Here is a 16,998-nt window from a genome sequence, read left to right as displayed (position 1 = left end):
TTTTTTTTTTTCTTTTTTGTGGTTGTTGGGCTTGAACTCTGGGCTTGGGCGCTGTCTCTCAGCTCTTCAGCTCAAGGCAAGTACTCTACCACTTGAGCCACAGTGCCACTTCTGGTTTTCTAGTGGTTTATTGGAGATAAGAGTCTCATGGACAGAGTGCAAGGTTAGATTGGACCTTGTAATAGATTCAAGGCCAGATTCTGCAGTGTGAGACACTATCTCAAAAACAAAGACTGTGATTTGAGAGAGGGCGTGTCTCATGAGGTAGGGCTGCTTGTTTAGCATACTTGAGGCCCTGGGTTCAATCCCCTGTACTGCAGAACAAAAAACAAAAACAAATCATTTATGTTTTCTTTGGTACTCATTATATATACTAGCATTGTTTGTTTCCCATAAAATGTTTCCCTTAATCAAATAATAAAACCAAATAAAATAAAAACAAAAAAAAAGAGTCTCATGGATTTTCTTGCTGGGGCTGGCTTTGAACCGCCATCCTCAGATCTCAATCTCCTGAGTAGCTAGGATTACAAGCGTGAGCCGCTGTCGCCTGGCTTCAGGTTCTTTTCAGTTAGAAATAGAAGGTCATTCCAGGGTACTTTGTAGAAATGATTCTGTACACCAAAGAGCAAGAACAAACAATGTATGTTGTGAAGGATTAATAAGATTACCACCAAAAAAACATGTTTCCCTTGAATCTGATAAAAAAAAAGGATATGACATTCCAAATATGCTATGGCTTTAACAATGGAGAAAATGTAAAAACAAAATGGCAGCAGGCCTTTAAGTCGTTACTGGATGGATGCACAGATGTGGGCAGACTTCACACTGCTTTGCCCTATGTAAAAGCTATGAGAGAATGACTGGGATCACCCACAAGAGGGCACTCAGTTTGAGGTGTGGGCACCCTATATGAAACTTGTGTACCCTGTATGAAATAGGAGTGTACTGTATAAACTCAGGTGACTAAGGATAGGCATGGGACATAGTGGCATTCTGACTTCATCCTCTATAAGCCATTGTTTCCACCCTAACTTGATTTGAGGATTGTATAAAGTAGACATGACTGTGGGGAAAAAAAAGAGAAACATCCAAGGGTCCCATTCTACATCACAAAACAACTCAGCAGGTAATAACCTGTGAGTCTTACTGTTCAGAAACCACTGCTCAAGAAAAAAAGGGGGGGGACATTTCCCAGGCCCTGAATTCCACCCCCAACCCAAATAAGAGCATTGGCCTATATCAGCACTCAAGATACAACTATCAGATAGTGCCTGGTGCACACACACACACACACACAAATACACATGTATACACAGGCCCCAGGCTTGACAAATAGAGGAAATGTAAATGGAAAGAATAAGGACATAAAGGAACTAATTTCAGATACAAAGTTCAGACACACACACACCCTACCCAGCTAGTAAGCATTAAATTAGACTAACATCATTTACATATGCCCTGCAAGAAATCTGAAAGAAGTAGCTTCTCAGCATACCACACAGTCTCTACAAACTTCACTGTTTCTTGTAATTAAAGGAGGATTGTTAGAAACCAAAGTCCCTGAATCTAGATTTAAAAACAAAACTAACAAAAAAAATAAAAACACCGGGGACTTGTTCTAATCACTAGGACCTGGCTCTATGCCTTTTCATAAACTCGGTGCAATAAGGATTGGAGTTGTAGTTGTAGGCACTTCAAACAGGAAGCCCAGAAAACCCAGCAGATTACTGACCCATCAGATGCAACACATTTGCTATGCAGTGTTCCCCCTGATCTCATTAAATAAATCTTGTGTTGTAGCCAAAGCATATGAAAACGCTGTATACCATAATCTGCTCTTTAATCAATGGTCTTTACCTTACACTGAGCAGATAACAGAAGGAAATTCCAGATGACATATGGAAAGAGTTAAACACTGATTCAGGTTTAAAATAACCACCACCCCCTAACTAAAAGCTCAACATTATTAAACACAGCCACTATTTGCCAACAGAACCCCCATTTTTAGTGTGCAGCAATCATTTAGGAAGACCTACTATGTACCAAGTTACATTGTGGACACCTGATGTATAAACACCAATGAGATAGATACTGAGTCTAGGCAACATCTAAGAGGAACTGGCCAAGGGAGGAAAAACAACCTGCTCCCACACCTCACTCCACACCAAACCCAAAAAAAACAAAATGCCTTCAGCAGAGCCCAAAATAATATCGAAGTTTTCAAACTAAGTGAACTTTTTTTAGCTATCTTCCTACTTCAGTTCTTCTTCAGTCCTTGAACCCCCACCCCCAAGACAATAACTTAGCTAAATTGAAAGGCCAGGAGTCTTGAATAAGTGGAGGAAAATCTAAACAAAACATGCTGATGACTTTGTCTAAGCCCTAAGCCCCTAAACAGACTTTTTCAAAAGGTTCTCTTCTTTTGTGTCTTATTCTTCTCCTCTAGTAAGTGAAAAGGAACACATTTTCAGTCTTTCCTTTTGTTAACATATTTACTCTTCCCTGCCTCCCTTTCATCCTGACCTCAATAATCACCAAAGTTGGTTTTGAATTTCACACTTAATAAAATACTCGCATAATAACTTGCAGATTATTTGTGCAATGATCTTCACTTTACAACGGAGTAAAATGAGGGTCTAACAGAAGAAACAATTTCTAAAAAGCCAAACCTTTAACCGAAAAGCTGGAACTAGAATCCGAGTCTTCATAGCCAAATTCAAATCTTCTGTGACACTGTCCTGACTTCTACTGATTTGCATTGCCATGTCTCAAGACCTTTCTTTTTCCACCTCTCTTTCTCTGTCTCTCTTATTACAATGTTATAACTAGTCGCCCTCTTATAGAAGAATATAAAATAAGAGCCCTTACAGTTCCTGCTGGAGAGTTTTAAAAGCTAAGTCACTCCAGAAAAAGACATGAAAACACATATGCAAAGATTTTTCTATTTACAACCTCCTTAATACACCCTTATCTGTTTTGCCATTCCCCTTCAGATCTCTCCCACACAGCTCCAAATGACTCATCTCCTAAAACTCTCTTTGATCGTATTTCAAGGTTCAAAAACCTTTGGTGTCTCTCACTACTTAGAGAGTAGAACAGAAATCCACAGCTCCAGCATTCCGGGCCTGACTTAATTCTTCTAAGTCTATTACACAAATCCTAGATTTGATAACCCAACAAATAATACTAATGCTACACTCTGCTCTCCTTCAAAGAAGGCTCATCCCTTCTGCGCACTGCCCTCTCAAACAGCCATTCTCTGCCTAAACCGACTGCATTACAAATCTCTTCCCCACACTTGTAACCTAGCTCATCTTTGTCCTAGTGTTAAAGAAACAATAACCACAAAAAAACACAACCCAGAAGTGGACAGTGGCTCAAGTGGTAGAGCGCTAGCCTTGAGCTGAAGAGCTGAGGGACAGCGTCCAGGCCCAGAGTTCAAGCCCCACGACCGGACCCAAAAAAAATTTTTTTAACTTGATTATGGGCTCTATAGGAAAAAGACAAATCATAGAATATTAAAGCCCTTTGCAGGGCCAACTACATTAAATTCATCCGAAGAAGCTTTGTGTGTGTTTGTGTGTATGTGTGAATGCCTCCCCTGGGACTTGAACTCAGGGCCTGGGTGCTGTCCCTGAGCTTTTGTGCTCAGGGCTAGTGCTCTCCCAGTTGGAGCCACAGGTCCATTTCTGTGGATTGAGTCTTTTGCTATGTGGACTGACTTTGAACCATGATCCTCAGATCTCATTAGGATTATAGGTATGAGCCACTGGCACCAGGCTTGGAAAAGCTGTTTAAAATACACACTGTCAGATCCAAGGGTATGGAGTAGTCTTAAAAATCTTTCCCAGTCCTCTATACTAGGGAATTCAAAGTTAATAGAACATTCTCCACTAGCAGTTTGGTTCTCTCAGCTGGTGCTAATGTTGCAGCTGGACCCACAATCAACTCATGATGTGAATCTAGATTTAAGCTTGGCAGAATCTCCAAACATCTAAGCCTGAAACAATTTAAGATCTCAGTACGTGCTGTACAACCAAACGTAGCTAATGAAAGACACTGAAAGGTACCCAACTTTGCTCATTTGTTCTGTTGTATTGGATTACCTGTGTCTCCCCATCCTGTTATATAACAATTGGAGGCAGTTTTGTGTGGCCTCTCTCTCCGAAGGGGTAAACAAGCTGGCAATACATGACTACTGAATCGGGCACATTGCTCCTCTGGTCCTTGTAACCTCACCAGGGCGATGTCATAGTCACTGCTATCTGGCCGATAGTCCCTGTGAATCACAATCTGTTGAACTCCAATTTCTTCTTCAAATTCCTCCGGCACCAGAGTATGATAATCCCCAACACGAACAGCATAGTTCCTGGTATTGTTACCATACCTGAGAGAGAAAGCTGGTGAGAAGCGTGTTCCAGATACTGAAAATCGGTGACTGACAGCCAAGGATGCTAGCAGAGATCATGGAAGGCTCAGTTCCAACTTATTGGACACTTGGTAAATATAAACTATCTTTGTCTTTCTCTGTCCCAGTGCTCACTGTCTCCTCCTGGGAACCTGTTGCAATCACCTCTTATTTCCATTTCACTATGAAGTCTAGATTACCAATTAATCTTTATTTTCTGCAGAGCAAATGCGGAAAATAAGTGAAAACAAAGATCAACACCTATCAGATTCTCCAAAGGGGAAAAAATAAAAAAGGATCAGAACAGGAACAAATAACATAGGGCAGGATTATTGTCCTACATTTTTCATTTTTTTTTTAACCAAGGTTTTAAGTTCATCCTGAAAGACAGTATTATTCTCATTCCTAGCATGGACCAAATGCAAACCCTGTTTTCAGGTCAGCATATACACATTCTCCCCCCTCTCCTCCCCCCTCTCCTTCCCTCCCTCCCTCCTTACCTCATCTCAACTACTAAGCACCAAATACTTCACACTTCCAAAATTTTGATTTCAAAACCCTCATACTTTGCCACCTTGTATTTGTGTAGCTCTATAACTCTTGAATTCTTTGACTCCAGTGATTTTTCCATTCCACCCCTCTACTTATGGCCGACCTTCTTATCTGCCTTGGACTCAGCTGTCTATGGCCACAATTAGTTTGGCAAAATGCTCCATCCTTTTGCCTGCTCAAAATGGATTCTGGTTTTATCACCTCTTCTCATACTCGGTGCTGGCATCTGAATGTTAAAGGGGAAAGCACATAGGTAACAGCTCTCACCTTAACAGTGGAACCAAAACTTGAGAGTCATATACACTTTACAAGACCTCTACTTGAATGTGAGCTTAAAGTTAGCCTCCTGCTAGACTCAGTGTCTTAGGTTTATAATCACAATACTTGAGAGAAGAAGATCCCAAATTCAATATAGTCTGAGCTACATAAAAGACTCTCCCAATACATTTCCACAGACAGATAGGAAAATAGACAAAAAGATAGACTCCTAGATATATAGAAAGATAGATACATAGATATATAGATAGACATAGCTAGATAGAAAGATGGATAAATAGGTAGAGATAGATTGATTGATAGATAGATAGGGTTCTAAGTAGGTCTCTGACCTTCTGTAATTACTGACTTACATGGCCATTTACTATTGTTCCAATAATTGTAATAAATTCTATGACCTTGAAACTCCATGTTCAACCTTAAATCACCACCTCTCTTTAAAGTGCAGAGGCTTTTCAATTGTGCCTAAAGAACAGCTTCTTACAGGTTCCACTTCAAAAATTAAGTAAAAAGTTTAGAAGTATGAAAAATCATCAAGTTTTCAAACAACCCTCACTTCTGCTTTCTGCATAGTATCACAACAGTTGAGTATAATTGTGCCTAAAGAAGAGGTTCTCAGGTTCCATTTCAACTGTTAGGTAAAAGTTTAGGATTCTAAAAAATAATTAAGTGTTTAAATAACCTCACTTCCACTTTCTGTGAAATATCATAAAAAATTTAACTTATTAACAGAATACTCTGGCTTTTAAAGGCAGGCTGGGACTCCTGCCCCTGCATACTGCAAATCACTGGGGAGTAAGCACCCAAAGACATTACTAATAGGTATCAAAGTACCCAGTATTGTGTTCATATACTATGTTCTGAGATCAACTCTATTTTAGGCAGGTGTCCCCTAGAATTAGTATGCTTACCAATCTGGCCTTCAGCAATTATAAACTGAAAATAAACCATTTACCTTAATAAGAAGGAAAAAACACCATTCTTGTCAAAATGAAAAGCTTAGCACCTACACTTTTATTTATTTTATTTTTATTGTTGTGTCAGTCATGGGGCCTGAACTCAGGGCCTGGGTGCTGTCCCTGAGCTCCATTTGCTCAAGGGTAGCACTCTATCATGTTGAACCATAGCTCCACTTCCAGTTTTCTGGTGGTTAATTGGAGATAAGAGTCTGTAGGCATGAGTCCCCAGCATCCAGCTGTACCTACACTTTTCAAGTGGTCCTAATCTAAAGAAATAGATCCTGTAAACCTAAGCATGGACTCCCCAACTCCTTTAACCCATTATTAGTGAGAGTGGATTCACACTTGAGATTTGAAGAGCAGCCTACAGAACTCTGGATTCATTTCCCAGTAATTCGTCTTCTACAGTCACTTCTCCTAGTTGATGTAATTTTAAGTTTTAGGGATAAAACTCTGGCCAAAATTCCCAATATGCTAGTAGATTTTGATACATATACTGTGGTTCTTAGATTCTCAAGAAAGCATAAAAAGAAGCCTCTTTTTCTATGTATAAAGTCTATTTCTATGTATTTGAGTTGAACTTTGGGTATCTTTCTAGGATTTGTTTTTGTCCTGAGTTCAAACTCAGGACCTTGTGCTTGCTAGGCTGACACTCTAACCACTTGAGACCCACTTCAAGCTGGCTTTTTACTGGTTTCACTGACTTTGGGAAGGTCTCACTGACTTTTCTGCGAAGGCTTGGCTTTGAACCATGATCTTCCAGCCTCCTAAGAAGCTAGGATTACAAGGGTGAGCCACTGACGCCCCATAGACTGTTTATTATATTAAAAAATGCTTCTAAAGTAAACATTGCTAATTTTGACTGACACTTCATCCCATTGTTTGCTTTGCTGAAATGCTTTCCACTCCCCCTCAAACAAAACTTGGATGAAATTCTCAGACAAGTTTGAGCAAGAGGGAAGCTGAGACCCAGCAGTTTAGTAAAACTATATGTCCCAGTTTATCTGGGATTCTAGGGTTCGAGAAGACAGTTCCCCCCCCCCGCACTAAAAAAAAAAAAAACATTAAAAATTCAAGCCAGGCGCCAGTGGCTCACACTTATAAACCTAGCTTTTCAGGAGGCTGAGATCTGAGGATCACAGTTCCAAGCCAGCCCGGGCAGAAAGTCCCTGTGAGACTCTTACCTCCAATTAACCACTTAAAAAAAATAAAAGGAAGTGTCACTGGGACTCAACATGGTAGGGCATGAGCCCCGAGCGAAAGAGCTCAGAGATAAGAACAGCCAGGCACTGAGTTCAAGCCCCATAACCAAAACAAAAGAATGAAGAAATAGTTCAGGTTTTAAGGTCATTTGTGTGTGTGTGTGTGTGTGTGTGTGTGTGTGCTGTCTGAACACACATATCTGCTATTACTAGAATCTGTTCTTTTCTGGAGGAAACTCAAAAAGAAGTTCACTAAAGTTGTTTATGAGAACAGTTCCAGCTGCTGGGGCAGAAGTAACCTCCTCAGTAGAATCTTGCATTGAGCTTTACAGGAAGTGGTTTTAGTGTGACCTGCGATAGAGTACAAGTCAGCAAAGACCTTGTCCTCTAGGGCTTTGTTCTATCATACAGATGATGATGGATTATGTCAGCCATCTGATACACTGCGTTCCTAAAAAGTAAGTTCTCATTACCTCTGGGGCTTATCTTTCTAATGAGAAAGATCTACACATTCCTGATTTTTCCAAAGCAATAATCGCTTGATCATTTCCAGCTGCTATGGCATTCCTAGGCAAAAAGTCAAAAAGATAAAAATCAGGTAAAGTTATATTCTTGAGCAAACCAAATTTGGAGTAGAATTTCTCTCTCTCTCTCTCTCTCTCTCTCTCTCTCACACACACACACACACACACATAAAGGAGTCCTTGTGTCAGGTATGGACATTCCTCTAAAATAGTGTGTGTTATCCAAATGGGCAATTAGAAAGAATGAATTTCTTGCTCAGATTTTTTTTGTTTTTTTTTTTCTTTTTTGTGGTTGTTGGGCTTGAACTCTGGGCTTGGGCGCTGTCTCTCAGCTCTTCAGCTCAAGGCAAGTACTCTACCACTTGAGCCACAGTGCCACTTCTGGTTTTCTAGTGGTTTATTGGAGATAAGAGTCTCATGGACAGAGTGCAAGGTTAGATTGGACCTTGTAATAGATTCAAGGCCAGATTCTGCAGTGTGAGACACTATCTCAAAAACAAAGACTGTGATTTGAGAGAGGGCGTGTCTCATGAGGTAGGGCTGCTTGTTTAGCATACTTGAGGCCCTGGGTTCAATCCCCTGTACTGCAGAACAAAAAACAAAAACAAATCATTTATGTTTTCTTTGGTACTCATTATATATACTAGCATTGTTTGTTTCCCATAAAATGTTTCCCTTAATCAAATAATAAAACCAAATAAAATAAAAACAAAAAAAAAGAGTCTCATGGATTTTCTTGCTGGGGCTGGCTTTGAACCGCCATCCTCAGATCTCAATCTCCTGAGTAGCTAGGATTACAAGCGTGAGCCGCTGTCGCCTGGCTTCAGGTTCTTTTCAGTTAGAAATAGAAGGTCATTCCAGGGTACTTTGTAGAAATGATTCTGTACACCAAAGAGCAAGAACAAACAATGTATGTTGTGAAGGATTAATAAGATTACCACCAAAAAAACATGTTTCCCTTGAATCTGATAAAAAAAAAGGATATGACATTCCAAATATGCTATGGCTTTAACAATGGAGAAAATGTAAAAACAAAATGGCAGCAGGCCTTTAAGTCGTTACTGGATGGATGCACAGATGTGGGCAGACTTCACACTGCTTTGCCCTATGTAAAAGCTATGAGAGAATGACTGGGATCACCCACAAGAGGGCACTCAGTTTGAGGTGTGGGCACCCTATATGAAACTTGTGTACCCTGTATGAAATAGGAGTGTACTGTATAAACTCAGGTGACTAAGGATAGGCATGGGACATAGTGGCATTCTGACTTCATCCTCTATAAGCCATTGTTTCCACCCTAACTTGATTTGAGGATTGTATAAAGTAGACATGACTGTGGGGAAAAAAAAGAGAAACATCCAAGGGTCCCATTCTACATCACAAAACAACTCAGCAGGTAATAACCTGTGAGTCTTACTGTTCAGAAACCACTGCTCAAGAAAAAAAGGGGGGGGACATTTCCCAGGCCCTGAATTCCACCCCCAACCCAAATAAGAGCATTGGCCTATATCAGCACTCAAGATACAACTATCAGATAGTGCCTGGTGCACACACACACACACACACAAATACACATGTATACACAGGCCCCAGGCTTGACAAATAGAGGAAATGTAAATGGAAAGAATAAGGACATAAAGGAACTAATTTCAGATACAAAGTTCAGACACACACACACCCTACCCAGCTAGTAAGCATTAAATTAGACTAACATCATTTACATATGCCCTGCAAGAAATCTGAAAGAAGTAGCTTCTCAGCATACCACACAGTCTCTACAAACTTCACTGTTTCTTGTAATTAAAGGAGGATTGTTAGAAACCAAAGTCCCTGAATCTAGATTTAAAAACAAAACTAACAAAAAAAATAAAAACACCGGGGACTTGTTCTAATCACTAGGACCTGGCTCTATGCCTTTTCATAAACTCGGTGCAATAAGGATTGGAGTTGTAGTTGTAGGCACTTCAAACAGGAAGCCCAGAAAACCCAGCAGATTACTGACCCATCAGATGCAACACATTTGCTATGCAGTGTTCCCCCTGATCTCATTAAATAAATCTTGTGTTGTAGCCAAAGCATATGAAAACGCTGTATACCATAATCTGCTCTTTAATCAATGGTCTTTACCTTACACTGAGCAGATAACAGAAGGAAATTCCAGATGACATATGGAAAGAGTTAAACACTGATTCAGGTTTAAAATAACCACCACCCCCTAACTAAAAGCTCAACATTATTAAACACAGCCACTATTTGCCAACAGAACCCCCATTTTTAGTGTGCAGCAATCATTTAGGAAGACCTACTATGTACCAAGTTACATTGTGGACACCTGATGTATAAACACCAATGAGATAGATACTGAGTCTAGGCAACATCTAAGAGGAACTGGCCAAGGGAGGAAAAACAACCTGCTCCCACACCTCACTCCACACCAAACCCAAAAAAAACAAAATGCCTTCAGCAGAGCCCAAAATAATATCGAAGTTTTCAAACTAAGTGAACTTTTTTTAGCTATCTTCCTACTTCAGTTCTTCTTCAGTCCTTGAACCCCCACCCCCAAGACAATAACTTAGCTAAATTGAAAGGCCAGGAGTCTTGAATAAGTGGAGGAAAATCTAAACAAAACATGCTGATGACTTTGTCTAAGCCCTAAGCCCCTAAACAGACTTTTTCAAAAGGTTCTCTTCTTTTGTGTCTTATTCTTCTCCTCTAGTAAGTGAAAAGGAACACATTTTCAGTCTTTCCTTTTGTTAACATATTTACTCTTCCCTGCCTCCCTTTCATCCTGACCTCAATAATCACCAAAGTTGGTTTTGAATTTCACACTTAATAAAATACTCGCATAATAACTTGCAGATTATTTGTGCAATGATCTTCACTTTACAACGGAGTAAAATGAGGGTCTAACAGAAGAAACAATTTCTAAAAAGCCAAACCTTTAACCGAAAAGCTGGAACTAGAATCCGAGTCTTCATAGCCAAATTCAAATCTTCTGTGACACTGTCCTGACTTCTACTGATTTGCATTGCCATGTCTCAAGACCTTTCTTTTTCCACCTCTCTTTCTCTGTCTCTCTTATTACAATGTTATAACTAGTCGCCCTCTTATAGAAGAATATAAAATAAGAGCCCTTACAGTTCCTGCTGGAGAGTTTTAAAAGCTAAGTCACTCCAGAAAAAGACATGAAAACACATATGCAAAGATTTTTCTATTTACAACCTCCTTAATACACCCTTATCTGTTTTGCCATTCCCCTTCAGATCTCTCCCACACAGCTCCAAATGACTCATCTCCTAAAACTCTCTTTGATCGTATTTCAAGGTTCAAAAACCTTTGGTGTCTCTCACTACTTAGAGAGTAGAACAGAAATCCACAGCTCCAGCATTCCGGGCCTGACTTAATTCTTCTAAGTCTATTACACAAATCCTAGATTTGATAACCCAACAAATAATACTAATGCTACACTCTGCTCTCCTTCAAAGAAGGCTCATCCCTTCTGCGCACTGCCCTCTCAAACAGCCATTCTCTGCCTAAACCGACTGCATTACAAATCTCTTCCCCACACTTGTAACCTAGCTCATCTTTGTCCTAGTGTTAAAGAAACAATAACCACAAAAAAAAAAAGAAATAAGCCTCCTCAAAAATTTATGTTAAAAAGCATCCCACCTCTCTCTAACATTGGCAGTATTTGAAGCAACAGGCAATTGCCACTAAATCTCCCTTTGAGGTGTGCCATATTGTTTCTTGGTGGCATGGCACTCAGAACTAAGCATGGTTCTCTCTGATCAAGTGAGTGTACTTTCAGTCAGGTGATGGTGGCTCACACCTGTAATCCTAGTTGCTCAGGAGGCTAAAATCTAAGGATCGCAGTTCAAAATCAGCCCAGACAGGAAAGTCGGTGAGACTCTTAGCTCACCAGAAAACCAGAAGTGGGGCTGTGGCTCAAGTGGTAGAGCACTAAAAAAAAAAAGTGAGTGAGTGCCTGAAACTAGCCTGAGCATAGGAAGACAGGACAGCAGATTCTTCGCTGCTTTTTCTGGACACTGTGCTATCATTCATTGTTAGCTAAGACTGAATTAATGTGGTGGGAAACCACATGACACAAGTGGTGCGAAATAAAATGGTGGGCCACTAAAATCTATGAACCTTTCTCACATGTGCTCTGTGTAAGCCTCCTTTCCTGGAATTAAAGACGGCAGTTTGCTTTATCTTTCTGCTGTCTTACTAGAATCAGCCTGTCTTTTGCTATCATGGTCTCAGCTCAGTTCTTAAGAGAAGCCCTAATCATAACTCCCATCCCTCCAAAAATCTACCTTCTCTTCTCCCTAGATCCAGAGTTCCTTTTGCAACTAGGGTAGCAAGTGGCTTCCCAGGAGATGTAGGGGAGGGAGAGGGGGGGTTGGGGATTGGGGGGGTTGTCCTTTAGATGTCACCTCCCTCACTTCCCCCAAGTGTTGTCTAGCAGTACGGGGCTGGACAATCCCAGGAGTCCACGCTGATGGTGACATGGGAAGGTGGACACGTACCTCTTGAAACAGTGTGCCGCCGTCAGCACCCAGCAGCTACTCAGCAGCGTCGCTCCGCAAAGGAGCCGGCCATCTCCATGCCATGACTTCAGCCGGAGGGCCACCTGCCAAGGCCAGCCTCCCCTGCGAAGAAAGCAAGCTGCATATCCATGAAAGGAACACAAAGTAAAGACAAACACCGGTGAGGACAATGACTTTCAGGACTTGTGGATGGTGAGAGGCTCAAAGGTATTCCATGACTGAAGGGCCCTTCCTACATTCGACTTTGAACACATCCCACACGAGCAACTCTAAAGACGAGCTTGTAGGCCTTTACAGGCATCACCACAGCAATCGCTGACATATTTAGAATTGAGCCGAGTCTTCTCCATTTTGTGTGATTTGAGTGGGATTTGTCTCCTTATCCACTAACCTGAAGAAGTCACTGGTATGGCTCATTTCTGTCACCCTAGCTATTCAGGAGGCTGAGATCTGACAATCAACATTCAAAACCAGCTCAGGAAAGAAAGTCTGTAAGACTCTTTTCTCCAATTAGCCACCCAAAAAAAAGAGCCAAAAGTAGAACTGTGGCTTAAGTCATAGAGCCCCAGCCATGAGTGTAAAAAAGCAAAGGAACAGCAAGTGCCCAGACCCCAATACCAATAAATAAGTGCCCCAAAAGGTATTGAATAAACAAAGTGCCAGCTTCCTATTAGTAAATTCAAATAAAACATTCTATTACAATGAGTCAAATCAAAAATATATATATTCAAGCCGGGCACTGTGGCTCATACCTGTAATCCTAGCTACTCAAGAGGCTGAGATCTGAGGATCACAGTTCAAAGCCAGCCCAGGCAGGAAAATAGGTGAAACTCTTATCTCCAATAAACCACCAGAAAACCAGAAGTGGCGCTGTAGCTCAATTGGAAGAGCACTAGACTTAAGCTCAAGAGCTGAGGGATAGCACCCAGGCTCAGAGTTCAAGCCTCACGACCGACAAAAAAAAAAAAAAAAGTATATATTCTAGACTAAATTGGTCTGCACAATTATACATTTTTGAGGTCTCCTGTTAAAATTATTTTGTCTCTGCTACATCATATTTAGCTCATCTACATGGGCTAGAGACATAAAACTATGATCTATGTAAAATAAATGGAGGTTAAAAAAAACCATGATATTATCACTGTGATCCGTATTTGATTTAGGAAATGAAATAGATGAAACAAATTGCTTATGTAAGAACAGGCTATGCCAAGTGTGTAGCATTATATGGATACAAATAACAGTCCAATGGAAAAATTACTTTGCAATAAATTTTTACCTTAAGGAATTTTTCCCACCAATGATCCGCTTCTGTCGATGGTGCAATAATCGCAACCCACAAACAGAGGACGAGGTGTCTGAAGCAGAAATGAATGAGGCATGTCACACTGTCAATAGAGAGCTAAACACATGAGAGACAACTATCTTCTGATGAGCTCCTCCATATTTTAAATGCCCATTCTTTTCACAGGATAGGATCATTTTTTTACAATTAAAAGTAACTTTTTCATTGAACTTTTTATTGAGGTAATAATGGTACAAGCAGATGACAAACTGTATGGAGCATTCCATCACTCAACTCAGAAGGATTTCATGGGCTGCTGAATGGTTTGATCCTGTGCAGTCTCTGGTAGCTACCCAGGCCTCCTTCTGCTGGTTATAAAAGTTGTTCTGCCATTCAAGAAATGTGAAGACAGAGAATCGCAAAGATAGTAGTGGTCTAGATACAACCTTCTTCCAAGCCATAGATAAAAGTGTAACTCAGAGGAACAAAGCACACACACTTCTCAAAATAGAATATTGATCTGAATTTACATTTACTTGCTCATATACTATAGTAACATACAAAAGCCAGCATCCCAAGATCACAGATTTCTGTCAAGGATATACAAAAAAAAGTTATATTAAAAAATATATAAAGAGGGGGCTGAGGGAGGGCATTACTCAAGTGGTAAGAATGCTTGCTTAGCATGTGCAAGGCTTGGTGTTTGATTTCTTGGATTCAGTCCTCAGCAGCACACACATACACACACACACACACACACACACACACACACACACAAACTCACATGCACACACATACACGCATTATATATAATGTGCATATGAGTATCATATATACTATAGTATTTATAATCTATATATATATATATATGTCATGTATAATATATGCATTATATATGCTACAGAATAACAATGCATAGTGATATACATTATATATATCAGGTATACATGCATATGTCATATATATGAAGAGGTGATATACAAAAGATAGGTAAATATACAACATAGATTTTATATAGGGATAGTTTTTTTGCCTAAATATATATGCACAAAAGGTTAGCTGTCTGTATAAGAAGGGAATTGTGCCAAATGTATGAAGACTGAATCCTCATAATAACTAAGTTGAAGGGAATCAACTGTAGTTCACTCTTCTTCCTTCCTTCCTTCCTTCCTTCCTTCTTTCCTTCCTTCCTTCCTTCCTTCTTCCCTCCTTCTTTCCTTCCTTCCTTTCACTAGGGTTTGAACTCAGAATCTCAAAGTTGCTACACAGGGACTTTGCCACTTGAGCCACTTCAATAGACCCAAAGTAGTTAGTTCTTGACAGAGAAAGTATTTCAACAATGTGTTAATTTGCCAAATGATCTCAGAAGTATAGTGTCCAAAGCTGAACTTTCATCACTTAGGATATGAGTCATCTAGGTGACACTGCAAATTATAAGCTATTAGAAAAACAAAAATTTCCAACCATATCCAAATCATGTCAATGTACATAATTGCCAAGAAAAGGACTGATATAATACTGAGAAAGCAAAACTTAAAGTTTACATCATTCTGGGACAAAGAGTTCCTAATCACAGGGAAGGGAAATCTTTTAAAGCTATACACTGGAATAAAATATTTAATAAGCCAGATCAAGGTCTTTGGGGAAAGGACCATGAAAACAATGAGTTGCATCTGTTCATTTTATACAAGTCACCAACTCTTGAACAACATAAGACTATTTTGTTGGTAAACCATAATCAGTTTTGTAACTAGCCTGAGATGACATCTTTTTGTTGAGGTATGGTAGCATTGCAAGCCATGAAAAATATCAAAATAAGGTGCAATTCGGTGAAGGTATGAAGAAATAGTAAAACAAATCCATGATATCTCATATTTTATGCTTTTCAGCTGCTTAAGAAATTTGACTGAATCTAAAGAATTAGCTACAATTAATTCATAAGTATAATGTAAATTATTAAAAGAAATTTATTTAATTGTCATCAGCATTCAGGGAAAACTGGGTTACTACCTTGTTTTTCCACATTTAGAGGCTCTCTGATACGAAGAATCCTATAATCAATATTCAAATAATTTATTACATTGCCTTTGACAGTAATTATAAGGTGTTGAAAACCAAAGAGAGAGCCTGGCATGGTGGAACTGTATTCCCTGCACTTAGACTGGGACAGGAGGATCTAAAGTTGGAGGATACTTTGGGCTACATAGTGAATTCTAGGTCCCCTGGCTGTTCATAGCAAGTCCCTGAAAGGACAAGGAGGAGAAGCGGGGGGCGGGGGGGAGTGTAAGACGTAGAGGTGGGAGAGAGTAGAGACACAAACACCGACAGAAGCAAGAGCCATAGAAACAGAGACAGAGAATGCTCAGGTGCAACACATGCATTCAATTATGGACTTTCAGGCTGGGCACCAGTGGCTCACATCTGTAATCCTAGCTATTCAGGAGGCTGAGATTTGATGAACCAGGTTTTAAGCCAGCTCAGGAAGACAAATACAGGAGACTCTTATGTCCAGTTAACCACCCAAAAAAAAAAAAAACTAGAAATGGAGGTGTGGTTCCAGTGGTAGAGGGCCAGTTTTGAGCAACAAAAGCTAAGCAAAAAGCACGAATTTCAAGCCCCAGTACTGAAACTATAGATTTTCAACCTGGATCAAGAGATAACTAGTTGTCCCTTTCATAAAGCATAACCATAGACTATTCTAAAGTAGCTAATTCCACCACTCATTCATTCAAAGCAACATTTACTTCATAACACTTGAATTTCCTCAGAGAACTCTAAGGAATACCAACTTATTAAACTGTACAAAGTCTACTATATTCTCCCTTGCCTTAAGTTACACATTTCAGAGAATAAAAGCTTACAAAAGGTAATTTTTAGTTTTGAAATATATTTATTCTTGCTTGTTTAAAACATCAGGAACTAGGGGCTGGGAAGGTGGCTCAGTGGTAGAGCGCTTGCCTTGCATGCCTGAGGCCCTGGGTTCGATTCCTCAGCACCACATAAACAAAAAGAAAAAAGCCGGAAGTGGTGCTGTGGCTCAAGTGGTAGAGCGCTAGCCTTGAGCTGAAGAGTTGAGGGACACGCCCAGGCCCAGAGTTCAGGCCCCGTGACCGGACCCAAAAACAAACAAACAAAAAAAAAAAAACATCAGGAACTGGGTGAAGAAGTGCCTGATTTTTTAGAGACATCCCTGTTTGCATTTCTTTGCTTTTTGTGAAGTAGATGGCAATTCTGAATTGTCA

The 16,998-nt window shown here is 40.0% G+C and overlaps 1 protein-coding gene across 1 annotated transcript in view; it reads right to left on the bottom strand.

The window, feature by feature from the left end:
- Prss12 (protease, serine, 12 (neurotrypsin, motopsin)) overlaps positions 1-16,998 on the bottom strand; it is a 74,221-nt gene that overhangs the window by 4,318 nt on the left and 52,905 nt on the right. The window contains 3 exon segments of the mRNA XM_013023734.1: positions 4,107-4,387; positions 12,451-12,573; positions 13,751-13,829. Coding sequence (XP_012879188.1) covers positions 4,107-4,387; positions 12,451-12,573; positions 13,751-13,829 — 483 coding nt within the window.

The sequence above is a fragment of the Dipodomys ordii genome, unplaced genomic scaffold, assembly GCF_000151885.1.
Source record: "Dipodomys ordii isolate 6190 unplaced genomic scaffold, Dord_2.0 Scaffold70, whole genome shotgun sequence".
Taxonomy (NCBI): Eukaryota; Metazoa; Chordata; class Mammalia; order Rodentia; family Heteromyidae; genus Dipodomys; species Dipodomys ordii.
The sequence above is the reverse complement of the archived record's forward strand: the minus strand, read 5'-3'. Positions and strand labels throughout refer to the sequence as shown.